General features: G+C 46.6%; 1 protein-coding gene across 16 annotated transcripts in view; it reads right to left on the minus strand.

Moving 5' to 3' along the window:
• CACNA1D (calcium voltage-gated channel subunit alpha1 D) overlaps window positions 1–21,595 on the minus strand; it is a 317,150-nt gene that overhangs the window by 30,682 nt on the left and 264,873 nt on the right. For 8 of the 16 annotated variants that reach the window (XM_079115648.1, XM_079115644.1, XM_079115645.1 and 5 more), the window contains 8 exons: window positions 13,817–13,900; window positions 7,622–7,666; window positions 7,089–7,217; window positions 4,878–4,943; window positions 2,592–2,683; window positions 1,563–1,722; window positions 863–990; window positions 457–553 (listed from right to left, as the gene is read on the minus strand). In XM_079115648.1, the coding sequence (XP_078971774.1) occupies window positions 457–553; window positions 863–990; window positions 1,563–1,722; window positions 2,592–2,683; window positions 4,878–4,943; window positions 7,089–7,217; window positions 7,622–7,666; window positions 13,817–13,900 (801 nt within the window). Of the gene's footprint in view, window positions 1–456; window positions 554–862; window positions 991–1,562; window positions 1,723–2,591; window positions 2,684–4,877; window positions 4,944–7,088; window positions 7,218–7,621; window positions 7,667–13,816; window positions 13,901–14,360; window positions 14,445–21,595 lie in introns of all 16 variants that reach the window. The other 8 variants (XM_079115636.1, XM_079115650.1, XM_079115646.1 and 5 more) reach the window with 4 other exon arrangements.

Consider the following 21,595-nt stretch of genomic DNA (forward strand, 5'->3'; position numbering starts at 1 on the left):
TTAACGCTCAGTTCAACTTGGCAGGTAATTGGAAGCACCTTTATGATGGTTAATTCTGTGTGCCAACAGTCTTCTACCCTTAGAGTGAACCTTACATCATCGGCTCCCTGGTTCTCAGGCCTCTGAACTCAGGCAGAACTATACCACCAGCTCTCCTGGGTTTCCAACTTGTTGATGAGACTGGGGGCTTCTCAGCTTCCACAATTACATGACTCTCACTATAGATGTATATATACATGTATGTATCTATGCATGTCCCGATACTCATCACACACACACACACACACACACACAAACGTCTATATTGATCTCATTGGTTCTATTTCTCTGGAGAATCTCTGGATTCTATGGACCTAACGCCTCACACAAAGCCTGGCTGAGTGTCACTAAGTGTTTATGGAATGAAGCTATGAACCCCACAAAAGAGGCTGTCAGACACACAAACAGGATGCTCACCTTGCACGCTACTCTGTGTGGACATAATTTCCCAAACCCCAGAGGAGGCTGGATACGTCGGAGCAGAGTGACCACATCAAGGTGTTTTATCCTTCCCCTGTAAGCAAAGGACAACATCAGGTCTGGGGGCAGTGCCAGCTGGTCTGAGGTTCGGCCCACCCCACCTTCCACAAAAGTCACAGCTGACATTACAAAAGCCATCCAGGGCTGGGGTTGTAGCTCAGTGGTAGAGCACTTGCCTCCCTTGCGTGAGGCACAGGGTTCAATCCTCAGCACCACATAAATAAATAAAATAAAGGTATTGTGTCCATCTACAACTAAAAAAACCAAAAAAATTAAAAAAAAAAAAAAAAGACCAAAAACCAAAATGACCCATCCAAGCCAGATGGACTCTTTTCCAACCTACTTTGCCTCAGGGTCATATTCTGACCATATTCGTTTAAATTCATCTAAATGGTGAGGCCCCAGAATAGACCAGTCCCGTGTCAGATAATCAAAATTATCCATGATGACAGCCACAAACAGATTGATAATCTGAAAAAGAAAATCAGAGGGGGGAACTTCAGCTGTAGTAGGATGCACTGTCAGACTCTGCTATGTGCCTCCTAATTACATGGACATGAGGTACCTGAACCACATCTCTAAGTACCCAAGAGGGGCTATAAAACCTTCCCCTTGGGGTGATGTTTAAGAAAAGGGCAGGCTTTTAGCTTTCCTGGATGGCTTGGAATCATCCCAGGAGTGGGTGGGTGGGTGCATTAGCTGGCGTTCTGAAGCTCACTGCAAGCTTATAATTTCATTGCCACCAGATAACTCATACTCTGAAGTCACTTAAAGCCATGTGTAGCAGCTTTGAAGTTTTAGAAAGGAACCAGAAGCCCTGAGAAGCTGGGATTGTTGGTAATTACCCCCAGCCTGTTGGTGAACACACAGTCTCTGCTCATAACCAAGGTGGTGATGACATGCCTGACAAGCAAGATGTCCCCTGCCAAGGGGGCCCAGCACATCAACTGTCCTCCAGAAGTCTGATGGGGCAATATCACTAATCTGAACTCCAAATGCTACACAAGCACCGTAAACAGAGGAGAGCTATGGTGGCTGCTTACCAGAAATGCACAGAGCATGTAAAAGCTGATGAAATAGACAATGGCAAAGTTGCTCCCACATGTGTATTCCTCGCCAGGGTTGTAATCAGACTCAGGGTCACAGAGCTTCCCAGGGAGGCAGGCCAGCATGATCTCCTGCCAGGCCTCCCCGGTTGCACACCTTTCCAGATCAAGAAGAGAAAGGGCATTAGTGGGGGAAGGAGAGATTGAAGGCTGAGACATTGGAGGGGGATTCTTATTCAGAATAAACTCTAGGTTGAATTACTGAGAGTCTGGAATTTCTACTTACTTTTTAATGCAACTTACCACAGTAACTGGAGGTCCTGATATAGGGCTCTTGGATTTATAACAATCATTTGATGTAATCATACCATGTTTTTGTCAATAAATGAATGTCTGTTTTTCTGTCTTCTCTAACTTTAAACATGCATATTATAATTTTTAAGTGATTGCTCCTAACTAATTTTATTTAAAGAGTTGGAAACGTCCCAGTTTGCAAATGACTTGCTACCCAATAGCTGGAGATATTGGAAATTACTTCTATAATTTCTAGAAAGTTCTTGCTATAAGGTAATTGGCTTATAAAGGTAATTGGGGCCAAAAACAATTCCATAAAATTTGAAACTGTACATTTTAGTATGTTCCCCACTGGTTGTTCAAAAGGTCCTTGTGTCTCCGCTCAATTCTGTCATCCCTGTTGTGTCTTGGTAAATGCTTCCATGCAAAAATATGTATTCCACAATTCCAGACTTGGGAGTTGTAAGTGGACTTACAACTCAACAAGTGGATCAACCTTAAGCCAGTCACAATCTAAATGGCCCCAGCAGTTTTAATAATACGACAAAATTTTTCTGTGAGAAGAAATGTTAGTTTTCTAAGAATACAAAAAAATTGAAAGCAAAAAGGCATTGTGATTACTGGGAAAGGCACATTGCTCTGATATAACACATGTCCTCTGTCACTCTGAGCCCAGAGCGAGGCAGAGATTGGGAACACCTGCCCAGGAGCACCACCCACAGACTCAGTCACCTGAAGAGCAGCAGCACCGCCTGGGGAAACGTCTGGAAGTTGTTGTTCCTATTGATCTGGTTGTTATCTCTCATGGCAACTTTCCCAAACATCTGGGTGGAGAAGTTGTTAGAAAAAAATAGATGTTGTCATTGTTAGAGTTTGGATCTTCAATGTCCCCTAAAGCCTGTGTTTTGAAGGCTTGGTCTCCAGGGTGGCATTGGTGGGAAGTGGGAAAATCTTTAAGGGATGGAGCCTAGTGGGAGGTCAGTGGGTCACTGGGAGTGTGCTCTCAAACGGGACTGTGGGGCCCTGGCCCCTCTTTTTTCACTTCCCGGCTATGCCCTAAGCAGTTTGGTCCACCATTCACTCCTGCTATGATGTGCCGTCGCTCCACAGGCTCAAAGCAATGGGGCCAAACTGATCGTGTCCTAGAACCTCCAAGCCTGTGAACCAAAGTAAACCTTTTCAAAGTTTCAAGTATTTCATGATAGTGATAAAAAGCTAACACAGTCATCCAGAAAATGAAAAAACTCATGAATTTAGAAAGAAGATAGATTTGACCAACTGGAGCTTTCTTAGGATACTTGGCACTTAGTTAATTCAGTGAGATCTTCTGGGCACCCAGGTGCCTGGCATTAGCCTAAACATTGAGAACACAGTGCTCCAGACAGGCAGTCTCATCTTGAAGGGAGTCCCCACTCGGGGGACTACAAAGATGACCAGGCAATGACAACACATGGTGAGTGGTGGGACGGCCCACACCTGCAGGGAAGTGGGGACAGGCTCATCTACTCAAAGCCAAGGACCTGGGGTCAGGAAAGACCTCCAGAGGGAGCGACATTTAAGCTTAGAAATGAAGGACAAGGGGGCTGTGGTTGTAGCTCAGTGGTAGAGCGCTTGCCTGGCATATGTGAGGCACTGGGTTTGATCCTCAGCACCACCTAAAAATAAAGGTATTATGTCCATCTACAACTAAAAAAATTTTAAAAAAAGAAAGGAAGGATAAGTAGAAGCTTATCAGGTGATAAGATGGTGAAGAGTGCTGTAGGCAAGGGAACACCACCTGCAAAGGGCAGTGGTAACACAGCACAGGTGTCCTGGGGAATGAAAGGAAGAATGGCAAGGAGATAAATGAAAGACCCGGCTGGACACAAAGGTGGTGCCAGCGGGCAGGAGCTTTCAACCCTCTGGAAGGAGAGTGAGCTGTACTTCCAGGGCAATGAGAAGTGAGTAAATAGCTTTCCTCCTGGGACTCAGGAAGCAGACCAACGTTTCCGAAGAACTTGATGTCTGGCAGAGCCTGCCAGGAGAACCTGGGGTGGGGAGTGCAATGTAGTTTACAGGGCCCTGTGATACCTCCTTTATATGTTACATAAGACCCTCCCTGGTGCATGGCATCCGTCACACACTGCTCAATTACAAGGCCTTGACTATGACCACTCCCTTCCCAACTCCTGGTAAGATACCTAGAGACCTGAAAATACTTCTATGCCTTCAGGAAAAATACATAAATACTACTCTCTCTCTTTCCCTAGAATCATCTCACCTTTCCTTACACTCTTCCCTGATCAGGAAGACAGCATCTGTACAAGGGGAGAATCTTCAAGGAGCCCACGTGAACATCTACAGCCACATACTGCTCTCCATCTCCCTCCACCCACTGAGTCCCCCCCACCACAGCTGCACACGTTAGGACCCAGCTGTTAATGAGGCCCAATCCCTTTCTCAGCCCCAGGAGGACTGACCATGGTCACAGAGAAGCCTGCTTCCATGACTCTCTGGAGAGCTGAGGTGCCACAGTAGTCCCAGTTCAGTCCTAATCATAGAATCTGGAGTTATTTTGTTTCAAATGAGAATCTCACTTATGATAAGGAATAGCATTTCAGGATATCAGACTTCTTGCATTACTAAGTATCCTCTGAGTTACATCAGTGCAGAAAATATGACTTCCACATTGACAATTATGGCTTCCTTCAGTATAGGATTTCCTCTTCTATCACCCACCACTGAAAACAGTCATGGGTCTTCTCAACCAGCTAATTTTTCTGAGGCACAGGTGGGGGTGGGGATGCCTTGACACACAGATTTACCTGGCATATCTACACCTCTCCACGTTCTTTGGCTCTGATTTTTCCTGGCACGGCCTCTATCCTCAGGAACTCCTAAGGGATCACATCTTTCTTATGTTCCTACCTCTTTAGCAACGAAGGCATTTGTCTTTCTACTTTACCTGGCCATGGTAAAGCATTCCACAGGTTTGGGGCTTTCCTGCAAAAGGGTTCCAAGGAAGCGGCTGGCACATACCTGCATGCCAATGACTGCGTAGATGAAGAACAGCATGGCAATAAGGAGGGCGACATATGGGAGCGCCTGTAAGAGAGGCACCATGTGACTCAGTGCTGGGCCCCTGTCCCTGCTGAGCACAACAAGACATACACAGGGGCCACACACTTCTTTTCTCTTCCACATGATATAGTGAAGGAACACAGAATGAGGAAGGACATTTTAACCCCAGTCCAGCACAACTACTTCAGTCCCAAGTACCCAAACGCCTGCATGCCTGGGGTTACCGCTTTCCATGGTTAACACCACATGCTAATCCTAAACATTTTCAACACAGGTCCACCAGTCTCATGAGTTTTAAATCCATTACAGGAATCATCTGTGAAGTCATAACAGATCAAATCATCTGAAACACTGGACTTTCTCTTGTGGGCAGTCTGGGCAGGGCAAAAAGCCACTGCAGAGCAGGTTGCAAAGAAACATCATCAAGCAAAATCACCTTGCTTCTACTGAAGCGTTTCCTTAGGAAAAGAATTAGTTAGAGGGGAAGAACCAATTTCTAGTTGTGGCCATAGGATGTAAAATATGTTTCTTAAAATGTACAGCTTCTGAAGGAACTGCCAGGTCAGGAGAGGGGCACTGGGCCAGGGAAGAAAAGGAGGGAGCTGGGTGGTCGCTGAGCCTAGGCTCTCTTCAGGAACACCTGATGCAAACCTGTGTGTCTGATCAGACCCCAGTCCTTTAAATCTATGTTCCTCCATGGCTTTGCTCCCTCACCACATGTGACAAATGCACACAGCACACCTCCAAGGATGCCCAGGTTGTTGGGCTTAATTCCATGCATACTTGCTTTAGAGCATCCCCTTTCTCTCCTATCTGAGAAAGTTCACCAAAAAGTCAGGAACTAGTAGACTGACAGGACATCTTCTGGCTTGCGCCAGCTGCAGACTCCAGCTGCCAGCCTGTCCTAGCTTGCTTGATGGAGTCCCACAGTTAGTTGTGGGCTATCCTCATCATGCCAATCTGTGTTTATCTTCTAGGTTACTAAATGGTTAGCAATTTTGTTGGCAGTTTCTCAGTGTGAATCAGAAAACTGTAACACGACCTTATTATTTACCAAATCTCAAAAAGTTTACTAATTTCATTAAAAAGAGCAACTTTATTGCAAGAGCTCACTCTGTTCTTAAAACAGTTAGTCCACATGAGTACCTATAGCTGTGGAGGGTTGCAAGCCTTCCCTGGACAGAAGGTGGCTGCCTGGGTCCCCACTCTGCCCTGCCTCTTTCGGAGCTGCACTCCTTGGTTCTCCAGCTTCATTCTTCTCAGCAGGACCTGTGAAATCCCTTCTCTGAGCCTTTGCACCTTTCCTCTCTCTACCTAGGTCCTCTTTTTCCCTTTACTGGTTAAGATCCTATGTAGCCAAAAAATGCTCACTGGCTTCTTGAAACTCATCACTCCAGAGGTGGGCTGGAGGCAAACTTCAGCTTTTTGATGTATCTTTGGAAAGCTCCATTTGTTCGTATGAAACTTTTATGACTTTTGAATGAAATACATAATAAAAATGTTTGGATATGTTTTTACATATCCAAAATTCCCCTACACGAGTGCACCTTTTAACAGGAATATATTTATTTTCCTCTACCCAGCGGATTCAATCCAGAAGATTGGAATATCTGGGGCAGGGTACTAGAAGGTACAGAAGAAGTCAGTTCTGCTTAGGAATAGACTGGAACTGGGCTACACCTGCCTGGGGAATCATAGGTAATGAATGAGACCTGGTTTAGGGCTAAATGCCCCAAACTCTAATCCTCACAGGCCTGACTAGTTGGCATTATTTCTAGGTCTATCTAGACTGGTTGACAGACAGGATCTCTGCAGCTGCAGGAGGCAAAGGCATCTTTGAGTGAGGCTGTTGGTCTCCAGGAAGTCTGCAGGACCCACTCCTCTCTCTCATCACCACCACCACTGGGCATCCTGGGGATATTGAGGAGCCCAGAGGCTCAAATTTTTCCATCTTGGAAATGTTACAGATTTCTGAGATACAGGACCTCACTGCTTTCTATTGTGTTTCCTTTAAGGCAAGTGACCGAAGTAGTGCTGGGCTGCATTCCAGCCAGGTCCACGCAGTGTTAATGCAGAGAGAGAGAAAGTTTGGGTCCTCCAGGACAAGGGACAACCACTGACCTACACAAGAACTTCCCAAAGAAACAGAAAGCCTGGGCTTGCTCTTACCTGAAAGGACTTAATAAAAGTCCACAGCAATGTCCGGATGCCTTCCCCCCTGCTGAGGAGCTTCACCAATCGCATCACTCGGAAAAGACGGAAAAAGGTGATGGAGATTCTATTGCTCTCTTCAGAGTTCTGAAGGGTTATTATGGAGAGGTCAAACCCAATGGAAAGTAGAACATGCAACACTTTCAGAAAAACAACAACAGATGCGAAGGTGACAGAGGTAAGAACTTAAGATGTGTTTCTAGGGCCTTTTCATCTTAAAAAGCATGATATGAAAGGAAAAGTTACATGCTAACAACACAGGGCTTGAAAAACTGTCCACACAGCACATGCATGTCCACGTGTTCTACTGTGTTAGAGGAGAACGCTGGGCTGGCCAAGAGTGCTGGACACTGATGATGAATGCAAACCACTGCAGACACTGTTCTGGAAGGACAATCATGGAGAATACAGAAAAACCAGTGGAAAACTCGACATGGTCAAATAAACTCAAGGAAAAGGCCCAGCCCCTGGGGACTAGTCACTGATCTTACCCCAGGTGTAGCAGTTGGGACAGGGACATTTTCACTTTCAGTTGGCTTTAAGAAATCAGACATTAAAATGTATTAATGAAGTGGGAAGGAAGCAGGGGTTCAGAACATTTCACCCTTATAAAAATGTGTAGTTAATGTCTTTGGACAGCACATCTGCTCCTTCCCTGAGAAAATGCGAGTGACTCTAACTGGAACTGGACTCGAGGATGGACAGCCATTGGCAGGGCACAAACTATTGCTTTCTAATTTACATCCAGGAACATGAGGTCCTGGATGACAGACATCCAGCAAAATATAAAGCTGGCAGACCTCAGCTGTCCCTAAAGACACAAGCACAGAGGGTACCTCTGCTTCTCTCAGCTCAGTCAGAGCCACGGAATGACTCCAGCTGCAGGGCACACACTGGCCCTGCCTGGGGTCCACATGCCTTCCCACAGGACCAGATGCTTCCCACCATGGCCTCTGACGGGGTTACTCAGGAGCAGGACCAGACTGGCCAGCATAAGGAGGAGAAGCTGGTTCCAAAGGCCAGCACTGCCTGACCTGTAGCTCACAGTGCTCAGACACAAGGAAGCCCAGGTCTGCAGGACCCTGTGGAGGACCAGCTTGCCCGGAGCTCGCCGTTCCACCTATTCCAGGTCTGGCTGGGCTCCTGTTACCAGGCCCCAGGATGCAGACTCTGATGGCTGATGCTCACCTGGTTCCCTCACCCTCAGGGAGGACGAGTCCTCGCCTCACTCCACTCAGTGCCCAGCAGGGCACCTATCTGGTGTTAAATGGTGAGGAGAACGTAAAGACACTGGGGGCAGATTCTCACCTATCCCAGGAGGCATCGTTAAACAGTAAGGCTAAACTCAACCAGAACTGTGAAGGGACAGCCTCTTTTCCTGGCAGTGCTGCCCCCTCCACTGCAGCAGGTCTACCCAGGAGCTGACAGAAGGCAAAGGGACTTGTCTGGTTGGGAGCTTCAAAAAAGGCTTCCTGTAAACCTAAGGGATGTGTGTGCATGCCGCTCTGACGGCTTCATCCTCTGGGGACAAAGGAAAGGAAAGGCTTGGTTCTGAAGCCTCACTCTCATCAAGGGCTGCCTCCTGAGACCAAAGTTCTGTAAAACTCGTGGAGAACAAGGGGTCTGGACCCAAGAACAGGTCCTGAGAGTCAGAAAGGTCCCTGCTCCACTTTGGGATGCTCAGGATGGGAAATCTGTAATGGGCTTGTCAAAATCCAGGGTCACTATTTTTATTTTCCTTTTCTATTATATCACCTCAAAACAAACGACATCCTCAAAGGGACAGTTCATGTTTTTAAACTTAAGACTTAAACAAAAAAACAAACAAAAAAAAACCCCCTGTTTTCCAAAGTTCTCATTGTCTTAATGTCACATCATTCCCCCTGAGGAGACACCACTCTTGCCCACACAGCAGGAGTGTGCACGCATGTATGTGCAGATGCACACACACCTCTGCTTAGGGCATCAGTGTGCAGAAGACAGAACACTACAGTGACATTATTGAAAAACCTACAACACCTGTTGGACCCACAAGAGCATCAGGAGAGGTGTTGGTTGGGAAGACACTTTCTGGCCACCATCTTCTGCTTGCTCCTATCCTGCTTTAGGGTAGGTGAAAGCTGGCAGCCAAAGTGACTTTCAAGGTGTATATTTTTTTAACTGGCATCTTTGAGGTATGACAAGTCATGGACTGTGAAATTCAAACTCTTAAAAAAACCAAAAGGAGGAGGAGATAGCATTGTTGAGGTCTGAGACAGCACAACATGCAAGAGGGGAAGGGTGGAACGAACAGCACACCAGGCTGCATGCACCCCCAGTGTGGCCTGCGACATCACCCCTTCCCACCACATGCCAGTGGGCAGGGAGAACTGCTTCAAGGAGGGGTACAGCTGGCAGCACTGGGGGGACATTCAAGTTGCCAAAATATCTTCCCAACTGGAATGACACTGAGAAAAGCTTTTCCCAAACTACAAATGTTGGCCCAATGAAGAAAGCAGGCCAGCTCTCATCCTGGGCTGTACACCAAAACTACCTGGGGACCTTCAACAAAACCTTATGCCCAGGTCCCAACCTGAAAACTCTTTTTTAATTGATTAGGGGGTCTACCTGCACTATGGAGATTTTAACAAGTTACCTGGTGATTCTAATCATCTGGGGCTCCCAGAGCTGAGAATTTCAGTACAGTTGAGCCCACGGTAAGGGCTGGGCCGAGAATTCAGGTTAGAGCCCACATCAGCAGAGTGGGCATATAGAGTGGGGCCACTAGAAAAGCCCACACAGGCTGTTAAGCTGAGCAGAGGCTTCTTTTGGAGTTGATGGGGGCTTAGTACTTGGATGCAGATATTAGACATTCTTCCCCATCTTCCTTTCAAGAATTGGAGGAAGCCTGGGAACGATGGCAGCTGGTGGAGGGTGGAGATGGCACACAAGTAAGTTGACACTATGTTTAATTCCTAGTACTGTCCTTGAGTCACTCCTAGAGGACATGAGATAGAAGGACCTGTTCCCTCGGTAGCTTTTCAAAAATGGCCTCCTGTAGACTGGGATTGGCTTTCTATAGTGGGGATTCCACAGTCACCTCAGGGCTTGGACTAGACAACCTCAGGAGCTGAGAAGTCATGTGCTTTACCTGGCTCCTGGGACAGGGGGAGTATATGGAATTGGGGAGTTAAGCAGCCTAGTTGTGGGGGTCAGGACAAGAAGCTGAGTGAAGTTATAGTGACCTGGTCTAAACTGGGCACCTGACAAGCCAGGAACAATCCTTAGATCCTGAGAGTGAGCTCCTGCTGACTCCTTACAGTGCTTTGATGAGCAAAGGAAGCTATGGTTTCTAAACAAGCTGTTGTAGGTTTTTAAACAATGGAAAAAGATAGAATGTCAGTGACAACCATCTCTGTCTGGGTCAGAAAAATATACTGCTGGGTCATTTCACCATTCAAGAAACAAACAAGCACCAAAGAGGGAGCAAAAGTGAGCCTACCAGTTGTCATCCAATATTTTAGCAGCTTGGTGATGTTATGATCAAATGTGAAGGAGACGAGACCATGAAAGCTGTCAAACCATGAAAAGCAGGGTGGGGTGTGTGGAGGGGACAGAAGAGAGAGCACTGGGTGAGCATGCATGCAGGACAATGCAAAGGGTCATCCAAAACGTTTTTTGCAAGGAATACAACCACAGGCTTGTTTTCTCATTTCCAGGTCAGATAATTCATTCTTGAATTGGCAAGTCTCAGAGCCAAGTGTGACTGACCAAGAAGGCCCACACTCAGGCCCTGGCCAGAGACAACAATGTAAATATGGGAGGGAAACAGTTTAGATGACCGTGGCTGATCCTCAGCATGTCCTGTGAAACTCAGTGAAAACCAAAGGTGGGAGGCCAAAATAAGAATACAGTCTCTAGAAGTGCTTTTGCTTTAACGACTTCACCGTATATATGTTTATATATACTTGCCGCTACAATTTTCTAAAAATAAAACCAACATGAAAATCAATTAGGAAACAGAAAAGAAAGATCAACAGAGTTTGGGGGAGAGAGTACAGCAGGTTAAGCACTGCAAAAAATGAAGACAAACGGAAGCTAAAACCAGCCAACACAGACCAAGGGTGTTCATGCTCAGCCGACCCAGGAGCTCAGGGGACAAGGTCACCAAGGTGTGACATGTATTGCTCCCCTGGGGGATACCATATGCATGGGGGTGGGCAGCCTGTAGGAATCAACAGTCCTGTTCTCATGTATTTATACCATCAGAGGTTAAGAATATCTCATCTTTTTTATCTTTGGGTCTCCCCAGAGCCTAGCCCAGGGCCTACAAATGGTAGATGCTCAATAAATGTGTGTTGAAAAGATTAAATAAACGAGGTGGCCTTGAGCACTTCCTCTGTTTCAAAGCTCAGTGGAGAAACACGGAGATCTCCTCAGATGGTACTATACTGGCCCAGGGCAAGGAACTAATGTGGCCATGGTTGAGCAGTGTTTGGTCTCAGGGTATAGCTGAGCAGGGAAAAGGTCACTGATTGAGAGCAGAGTCTGGGAATGTTCACCAGCGTGATTTTAAAAAGCTAACTGAATGCCAGGAATGAATAGGCCCCACAGAAGCCTGTCGTGCACAGATATTCAATGTCAATTGCTACCCAGAAACCTGAGTAGAGACCTGGCCCTTTCCTGATGCACAGTGAAGCAGGACAACACTGAGACACTGACGGGTGGGCAAGCTGGGGGATGGGGAGAGAGGCATGGTGGGAGGAGCCGGCCGCCAGCAAATGTGAAGCAGCCAGGAAGCCAGGTGCTGCTCTGGACGCATGGTGCTACTTTGCCAGCCAGCAGGTGGGGCAGCATAAGGAAGCCGGGTGCCCACTTGGTGAACTACCTTGGCCACATCCTGGTACCCAGAAACTAAGCATTTACATCATCCATTCTGTGGCACTTTAGGCCCACAAAGTGCTCTGAGGAGGCTGACTGGGATGAGAGTACTTGCATTTTCACTTTTATCATAGGCTGTCTCTGACACACTGCATAAGGGTCTGTTCTAGAATTTTCATGTACATACTACTTGATGTATGTGGCTGGCACTTTACACTTGAGATAAGCAGGCAGATGTCTAGCTATAAACTTGAGAGTCCATGGCAACCCAGTTAGGGTCTTGCTGCTCTCTCATCAGCACCAGTTTGTTTTACAAAAAAGATTCATTTACAAATCATGAACGGCAATTTTATAGTTGCCTTATGGAATATTTCACACAAAGTAAAACTTACATAAGTCTGGGCTTAAGGAGGTTGGGGGATGTGCGTGCCTAGGCCTAGCTAAATATCATTCTAGCATCTTATCATTACATGGACATGGGTGTGATAAGGTCTAAATCATACCTCCTTGGACACGGTAACATCTTAAAGTCCATTTCACTTATTACATGGAAAACCTGTACTTAGAATAGTACTGCTATTATCTTCCTAACATTTTGTTTTTATAGCAAATATTTTTACAAAATCTCCATAACACAACTGTGAGGTAGGGAGAGCAGGTAATACTCAATCCTATGAGGAACCTGAAGTCTGGATCCAATAAGCCAGGTATGAAGTAGGGCTTGAACTGTCAGGTCTTGGGATTGCCACTAATCACACTGCAGAATCAGCTGGGCCTCGTGAGGGGACATAAAGGGGTTTCACCACCTCATTTATTACAGGCTGTCTGGGCACCAGGATGGACTTAAGAATCCTCGACCCTCAGAGGTCAGCCAGGCAGAACACTGGGGAGGGGCAAGGCTGCACTGGCAACATGGAGAAGACAAGACTACACAACGGTCCTTGCCCTCACTCTGCTCATCCCCTCAAAGGGCACACACACTGGACACCCACTAAGACTTGCTGACAGACTTGGGTCAGACCAGGTGGACAGGGCCTTTCTGCCTGCCTGGGCCTTCAGTTGGGGTGTGAGTCAGACAAGGGGAGCTGGATGGGAATGCTCCCCTTTTCTTGAGTTGCTTACGTTTGAAGGGGTTCTCTGGATGCCTGTGGAGGAGGCCTGCTCCACCTAGCAAACTGCTATACACGAGGTCCTTCATCAAGATTCAGCTGCGTGTGACAAAGGAGTACTGATCCTCTCCCCAGTAAACAGCAGGCCCTCCTTCCTCTGATCCTCCCAGCATCACCCCCTGGGGAGCCAGAGCCTGGCAGGTTCTCCAGTGTCACCAGCCAGACTCAGAGCAGACTCAGGATTCAGGGGAGGACACCAGCAGCTGCCACAGCATTCTCAGGCATGGCTGTGGGTTCTCCCTCCTGTGCCTCCACAGAAATGCCATGGGCACAAGGGCATACATTAACTCCATTCTATAGCTGGAAAAACTGAGACACAAAGCAGTCAGGTGAGCTGCCAAGATCACATAGCTAGTGATTGACAGCATTCACATACACATAAAATTAACTCCTAGCCCTTAAAATGTTAATATAAAGATTCTTTTAAAATACTGCTTTCTTTTTAAAATAGCAATTCCAACTTAACTTTCCCACTTCTTCAGGAGAAGAGGACAGAGGTGAGAGAGGGGAGACTATTAACTACCCTTCATCTTTCAACAAGAATTTGTGCCTGGATTTCCAGAGTGGCTGGACATTCATGGGTGGGGCTTCGAAGTCTCTTCTATGTCAGACTTAATGAAAACAATCACAGGGTAGGACACAAAGTTTGCTACTTACATTCACTTCAGTTATAGCAATATCAACGACGCTACCAACAACAATTAAGGCATCAAAAGTGTTCCATGCATCAGTGAAATAGTGCTGTTAGGGGAAGCATTCAGAAGCCACAGAGGAGAGGAAGCACAACAGGAAAAAAGAGAAAAGGACAGTGTTATCGAAGGGGAACATCCCAGCGTTATGCTACTCAGCTACTTGAAAAAAACCTCCCTAAGACAAACATGTCGTAGATACATGACTTTGGGTATCACTTCTGACACAGCAAATAAAAACAATTAGACACCCTAGCTTACCTTGCCTACCAGTGTCTGGGTCAGTGCTGCCAGAAAGTCAGCCCTTCAAAGGTGGTTTGTGTCTGCAAAGGCCTTGGATTAAGGGTCTACTCTAAAAGGGTGTTTCCCACAGCTTTCCTTTAGGAAATGCTCAGTTTCAAATCAAGTATGATTGGGATCTGTGACTTGTCCAGGTGATGCCACTGCAGGGCAGGGAGCAGAATGTGCAGACAGAGGAGAGAGGACGCAGGCCACACCAGGTGCATACTCACATCTGCTTCGCTGAGAGCCACGTCTATAATGCTGCCGATTACGATGAGGGAGTCAAACGTGTTCCAGGCGTCACTAAAATACCCCTGGACAGAGCAGGCAGGGGCAGACGTTTATGAGCACGTATGAATGAAACATCACACGGATCATATGGGGACATAATCTGAGTCCCCACAGCACCCATGGCAACCAGGTTGGGTGGTAAAGCCAAAGGGGGTCAACAATACTGTCCACTGGTGGAAAGGGGCACAGAGGGGGCTCGTGCACCTGTGCATGTGAGAGGGGATATGTGTGAAAGAGGGTGGGTTTAGGTATACATTCACACGTGTGCACACACACACACACACAGCACAGATCCATGGTCCTGAGCAGACAGAGGGCAACCCTACCCCAGCCCTGTGTGCTGATCCCACACCCTCACCAGCTGACAGAAGGGCAAGGCTCTCCCACTCTTTTGAGGGTCTCCAATCACCCACTTACTTCTCTTCTCCCACTTATAGAGCACTGTCACCAGTCACCTCATACCTTTCCATTTATGGGCCCCTTCAAACAAACCAGCAGCTTTCCCCCAACCTCAGCAATCCAGAAAGTATTACTATAAGGATGACCAAGAAAAGTCCCTGGCTTCAAAGAAATTTTGCTCTAATGGACACACATAGGTCAGGGCTGACAGGGAGACAGGCAGAGATGCACACAGCTCCAAGGCATGGCACTGTGGCAGAGAAGCTCTTAGTTGTGGGGTGGGAGAATCAGTGTAGCCAAGTCAAGGCAGGATCAAAGGAGAAGACTGTGATCAAAGACCCCGTGAGAAGCCTCACGTCCCTGGAAGACTCCTCCCTCTGCCTCAACTCTTGCTCTTGTACTCCCTCTCCATCTTCCAGTTTAAGAGGACTCCTCTTTGTCCTGCAAAAACAGGAACAGGTTCTTCCTCACCTCCTGTTGCCTCTGCAGTCCTAAACACCTCACCCCAACTTGATCCCAAGTTCACTTCTTCCTTCAGGGTCAGATAAATACCAGTTCTTTATGGAACATTTCAGCCCTTCCTGTTTGCCCACAACCCACACTGTCAGTTCCTGTCTCTCTCGCTTTCCCATTGAACAATGCACATCTAGCACAGTGAAAGCCCTCCAAGGGTGAGGACTATCCTGTCCCACCTCCACCAGCCCCAATCCAGCCCAGTGCCTTGAATCCACTTGGTGCTTCACATGTGACTGTGTCCCTTTCTCCATTAATTTGCACCCTTTCTTCCCCAGTTATTGTTTTTTCAGGTCCTCATAGCTTGTGCCAGCTCTAAGGTACCCGCTCAAACTTGTGGCTTACAAATCCATGTACATGTGCAATTTTACATCTTTTTCTGGGACCAGCACAATAGGTGCTAAACTATTGCCTGTTGTCTCCTGACACCCCTGGCAAGCCCTCCATAGGAGGCGATAGGGAAGTACTGCACACAGAGCCAGGAGGCTTCTGATTGCCAGGGACAGACGGTCAAGGCCAATGACCATCTTCTCAAAAAGTCAGAGCACATTGTGGAAATAAAAATTCAGATCTGAATTATATAAAGAGGGGCCTGGCATTCTTAATAATGGTACTTTTAGTACTGTATTAAGAACAGGAGGTACTTGGAAGTGGCAGGTCCCAGGAACTTGTGATCAAATGCAGGCCTAGCAAAAACCACTACAGAGCCTCAGCCTTTTGTGACACTACAGAAAATATGGGCATGTTGACTCTCCTAATAACTGGAGTAGGGATGTTTACTTCCTATTAATCACTGCCCCTATTCATGGGGGAGCCATTACACTATGGTGATTTATTGTTTTAATTTATTGCTAAATAACGTAAGACTTCCCCACCCAACTGCCATGATTCCTGACCCACTCGGCCTGTCCCCCCTTACAATCATAGGGCCTCTCTCACACTTGCCTCTTACTGCCTGTCCACCTCCTGGCCCCCTATCTGCAGTCTAAGAAAAGAAGCTGACAAGAGCAGTGAGCCTACAGCAAATCCCATCATCTACTAAAGTCTAAGGAGGAGCTCAGCTTCAAAGATACAACTTACACTTCTTGTTTTCTCATGAGTTCATGATTCTTAGCTGTCATCGCCGGAGGAAAATGGGTGTCTGTGAGGTCTAGACCATGATGGGGTCCGATGTGGGATACAGAGCCAGCGCCCAGATGGGAAGGAGGATGTGAGTGTGTGTGTCCTTCACCAAGGTCTCCTGACAGAGAAGGCAGCTGAACCAGAGGGTGCCTTCAGTGCTGGAGCCCAGGTGCCCATGGGTGCTCTCAAATTATTTACATTGTGGCAAGTAGGTAGCAAGCAATTTTCTGATGGGTATCAGTGCCTCAGATTACACAGAAGGGCAGAAACTACCTTTTTCCTCATGAACTTAAGAGCAACTCAGAAGCTAAAGAGAACATGGCAACCCCAATCCTCTCCTGTGGGGAGGAATTTATTCCTTAATCAGATGCTTGGTTGTGAGTAGCCATTAGAGCTCCAGGTTATTCCCATGGCAGTAAAAGCCAAGCAACCTTCCTTCTCTCCTGAGGCACAAAACCTGGCCCTGCTCATACCACATGCTCTGCATCTCTCCAGTTTATTTGTGGGATTTTCTAGAGGCCAGGCCCACCACTCCCTTCTGCACCAGACAAGGCTCGCACTGTCCTTGGGATATTCCCACTATAGGGTCATTCTCATTCATCTATGAGCTATTCTCCATGGAGATAATTATCATTCACCAGGATGGATAAAATCGTTTTGAATAGGACAGGGGCTTAACACTTCTTTCGGAAATCTGACTCTAAAAATTCCCTCGCACTCACAAAATGGTGCCAAAATCGTAATAGTTCATGAACCAAAGGTAGACACCCCTAATCTAGGTAACAGGAGGCTTGACTTGGTGCAGGTGGCTCTGACAGGAGGACAAGAGAGGCAGAAAATGTCAGTCCTCTTTTCTTCCTACATACTGCTTCCCTGTTTAGCAGCTTCCTATTTTAAAAAAATCACTGCTGAGTGAGCATGACTCAGTTCCCCACCACCGCCCCCCTTTCCCCACTAAAGACACCAGAGTATCTGGGTAACCAGAAGATAAGACAAAAGCTCCTAACCCAGGCCCATCTCCATACTCCATCCTATTAGCTGATGACCACGTGTTCTCCTTCAACCAAATTCTGAAGCAGGGCCTCTCCAGTGGAATGAGCAATCAAATCTATTTCTCTATTTTGGTTTTCAGCTCCACCTACCTAAAAAGACCAAGCAAGTCAGCCACATGCAATAATATTCATTATTCAGAAACATTTCTCATTCTGGAAACTTAAATTATGAAATGGATTAATGTACACATTAGAAACCAGGAAGTTCCATTCTTTCTAAGAACCTCATTTTGACAGTCTGTGTCTGTCTCCTGCCTGTCAGCGGGCTCCTGGAAGGCAGAGGTTGGGCTATGACTATTCCTGGGCCCCTGGCCAGGATGCGGCACAGGCTTGAAGCATGGCAAAGGACCAGTGTCTGTAGAACAGTTGCAAATGGGAAACAGGAAACTCAGCCCAAGTCCAGATTCCTTTTGCTGCCTGGATTCACTCTCAACTGCAGAGCTGAGGAAACACACAGTAATGGCCTGCCTTTTGTCATTTACCATGGCAGACAGATTGCTTACTAACTAAGCACTTCTGGCAGGGACTGTTTGGGAAGTATTTGACCCAAGTGATGACCCACAGTGCCAACTTCTGGTAGAACTGTAACAAGCAACTTTGTGACTAGATTAAACCTTTCCAAAGGTAAAGTGGGGGATGAATGAAAAACACGTTCCACTTTGGCAGGCAGTCTACCTAGAAACTAATAGAAAAGCAAGGGCTGTCTTGGGCCAAGCGGTGCCTACAGGCTTAGGCATTTATTCCTTCCTTCACTCCACCAATCTGTACTGAGTAACTGCCTTGTAGCAGGCAGCATGTGAAGTACTGTGGACCCAAAGACAGCCTGTGACCTTGAGCAGCTGTTTATCAGCAAACAGGGAGACTCAGCAGCATTGATAACAATACTACATGGTAAGCACCTCTCAGACACACATCTGAAGAGAAAGGTTGGCCTGGGCTGGGCTGGCAGAGATGTGTCACAGGGGAGTAATACTTCCAATGGGACTTAAAGGCTTCCACAATGAGGTCTGTGGACCTGGAAAGTTGTGGCATCTTCACAACTAGGGATGGGGTGGAATAGAAGGAATGGCAGGGAGAGAGAGGCAGGAAAGGAGGCAGAAACGTGCTTGCACCAGTGTTCTGCAGAGGACTTCAAACATTACACTAAGAAAAATCACACTTCTTTTCCTTGAACAATAGGTGGCCAGAGCTAGAATTCGCTGGAAGAATAGCCTGGTCAGTTCGTTCACAAAGGGCGTAAGTACAGAAAGGGCTGTGGCCACAGGTGGGACATCTTTGAAGAAGCAGGCAAGTGCTCAGGAGAGAGGACAGCAGGCAGGGCTGGGGACACAGAGAGGGCCACTGCAGCCTTGGGTACACAGGCATCTCACATGCAGAGAAGAGGACCAGGAGTGAGCTCTGTGAAATCCTGATATTGAAGGGACAAGATGAGCGCACCCATCAGAAAGTCCATTGTAAAGTTCTAAGGGTGGTAATATTTGGTTTCAAGTATTATTTGTAAATCACTTGGAAAGATGTCATCATTGAAGAATGGAAAGGCACTATCATATTTTCTTTCCAGGAGGTGCAGAACATGTTCTAGGAAAAAAGGCGTGACTTTATCAAGAAGCCCTACTCCTGCCAGGGACCCTGGAGCAGGGTGAAATGCCCAGAGGGTGGATGAGACCAGGCAACCCAGAATCTACTGTGCTTTGGCTCTGTGCAGAAGTAAGGGATAGCACCAAACCCAACTCTGTGACATTTTTCAAGTTCAAGTGGCTAGGAGTATAAATTAGACATTTTCAAGGTAGAATGAACACCAAAAGGCTTAAGGACTATGACTTGGAACAGGGCTTAAGGACTAAGACTTGCTCACAGGAGAAAAGCCCACAACCATGGCATGTAGCCTGGATCTGGAACAAGTTTGGGATGAAAAAAACAGGTGGGTGATATCCAGAAGGACAGACAGGCCAGGCCCTTCTGACTCCACAAATGTGCTCTTTATACTTATTGGAGTCAACCTTTTGGAAAAGGCCTTTTTCCTAAACCTTTCTCCTTGGAGTAAGAGAATTCACAGCAGAATTCCAGCAGCTTCTCTTGGAGGTAAAGACCAGGGGAACAGGGCTCATCCCTTACCTAAATTATGGCCTACATTTCCAAACCCTACAGCTGAACCATCAACTCCAAGCCAAAAGCACAACCTAAAGTGCACCAGGTTGATGCCCAGTTGGTGGATTTCCCTGTGGGATGCAATAAAATATGCCACCTGCTTCCCTAATTCTTCTGCTCGTCAGCTTCTCATCACCTTCCACTCTTGCTTGTCTAATGCTCAAAACCAACTCTTCTCATGTAGCAAGACTGCCTCCCCACTGTGGAATCTCCCACCTCTGGGTCTCCCACCTCCATCCCTGTCCTCACCTCATCCCTTCCTGCTTGTGGGTGTTGGGTAACCTGGCCCCATGTAACCTCGAACCATTTCCTTCCAAATGTGCTCTCTCTTAGGAGGCCCCATTTCTCAATCAGATTCCTCATGTATAAGAAGTCCTCAGGGTTAGGAAACTCATTTTTTTTTTTTTTTTTTAATGCTTGCATCCTGAAATGCCATCTCACCTACCAGTATGGATTTTTTCTGATTTCACTTTCTGCAGTTGTTTCACATGACAACTGCAACCTGTCTCTCCTAACAGAGGCTGGTGAGTTCTCCTAGAAGGCATGCCCACACCATGGAGAAGGCTACCCCCAGGGACTCTGGTATAGAGCTCCTTGGGGAGACAGACACTCCTGAGATGAGACAGACATCCCTTGTGATAACCTCCTTGGAACATTCCTCCCTCTGAAGGCTTGATAACATTGCTTCTTGGCCCACTATCCCACTGTGAGGACAGAGGTGGCCTCATTGGCTTCTTTGTAAAAGACCACCCTCCCCTGGATTTGGCTTATGAACATCAAAGAGAACAATGAGCAAAAAAGTTTTCAAGAAGAGCTTTGCTTCGTGGTGATTTCAGTTTTTCTTCTGCTCCACCAGGCACATGGTAATAGAGAACCTATCTCCCCTGACTCTGCTGCTCTTCAAGTGCAGGGATGCTCCTGTTATTTTAAAAGTTCTATCAACTGTAATTTGAGGTCATCTACTGCTATGAAAAGATCTTGCTGAGTAAAACTACAAAGCAACACAATGTGTGGCGGAAACCGCCCATCTAAAAACTCTGATCTCTTATACTGATTATAAATTAGCTATTCATTTCTCCTGGGTATCACCTATCTGTTCACACGCCACTGAACTCTCCTAGGCTAAGCAGTGTGCTACAAGCCAAGGGTGCACTGACATGCTAGAGGGTGTGTGTACACACACATTCGCACAAATGCACATGTGTGCATACGCACTCACATACTGATATGTACACGTATGTGCACACATACCCAAGTACACTCTCACACACACACACTGTGGGTGAGTGGACTTTCTCCTCAGCCTGGAACAAGCTTTCAAAAACTTCAGCATTTAATCACCAGGCAAAGGAAGACATGGCACAGGGTATCTGGGAAATGTTTCATACGTGGCCTCCAAGTGCATTTCCCAAGTACTTTCCACATTTTTACTCTGCAACCTTTTCCATCAGTTCAGACAAATATTGTTCAAAGAAGTAAAGGTGAGAGGGAAGCAAACCAAAATCTCAAAGGAAATTAAGATGAATTTGGAAAAGGAGGAAATGTTTACGTATGTAGATATGGACAAGTCACAGTAGGTAACATCTGGCCATGCATAAGGTGCCGAATTTGACCCCACTGCAATCACCCAATTAATCACTTACAAATGTCCTTTCTTTTTGGTCCACAAAGATCTGATAAAGATTGCATAGAAATTAATTCAAATTAAAGAAAGGAACAGTTTGGAATTAGAATTTCATGTAACTGTGGAGTATGCGAAACCATCCATTTCTTAATCCACGTCTTACTTAAATTAGCGTTGTTAAGATACCTCACACAAAGAGAACCAATAATCAGAGCACTGGGGTCCTGTCACTCTCTAACTCTGAGAGTTTAGGTCTATGCTAGGAAGGAGGCTGAGGGACAAATGCTCAGCTCAGCTGCTGTCTAGGGTTCTAGAA

Source organism: Sciurus vulgaris (genome assembly GCF_902686455.1).
Source record: "Sciurus vulgaris genome assembly, chromosome: 16".
NCBI lineage: Eukaryota > Metazoa > Chordata > Mammalia > Rodentia > Sciuridae > Sciurus > Sciurus vulgaris.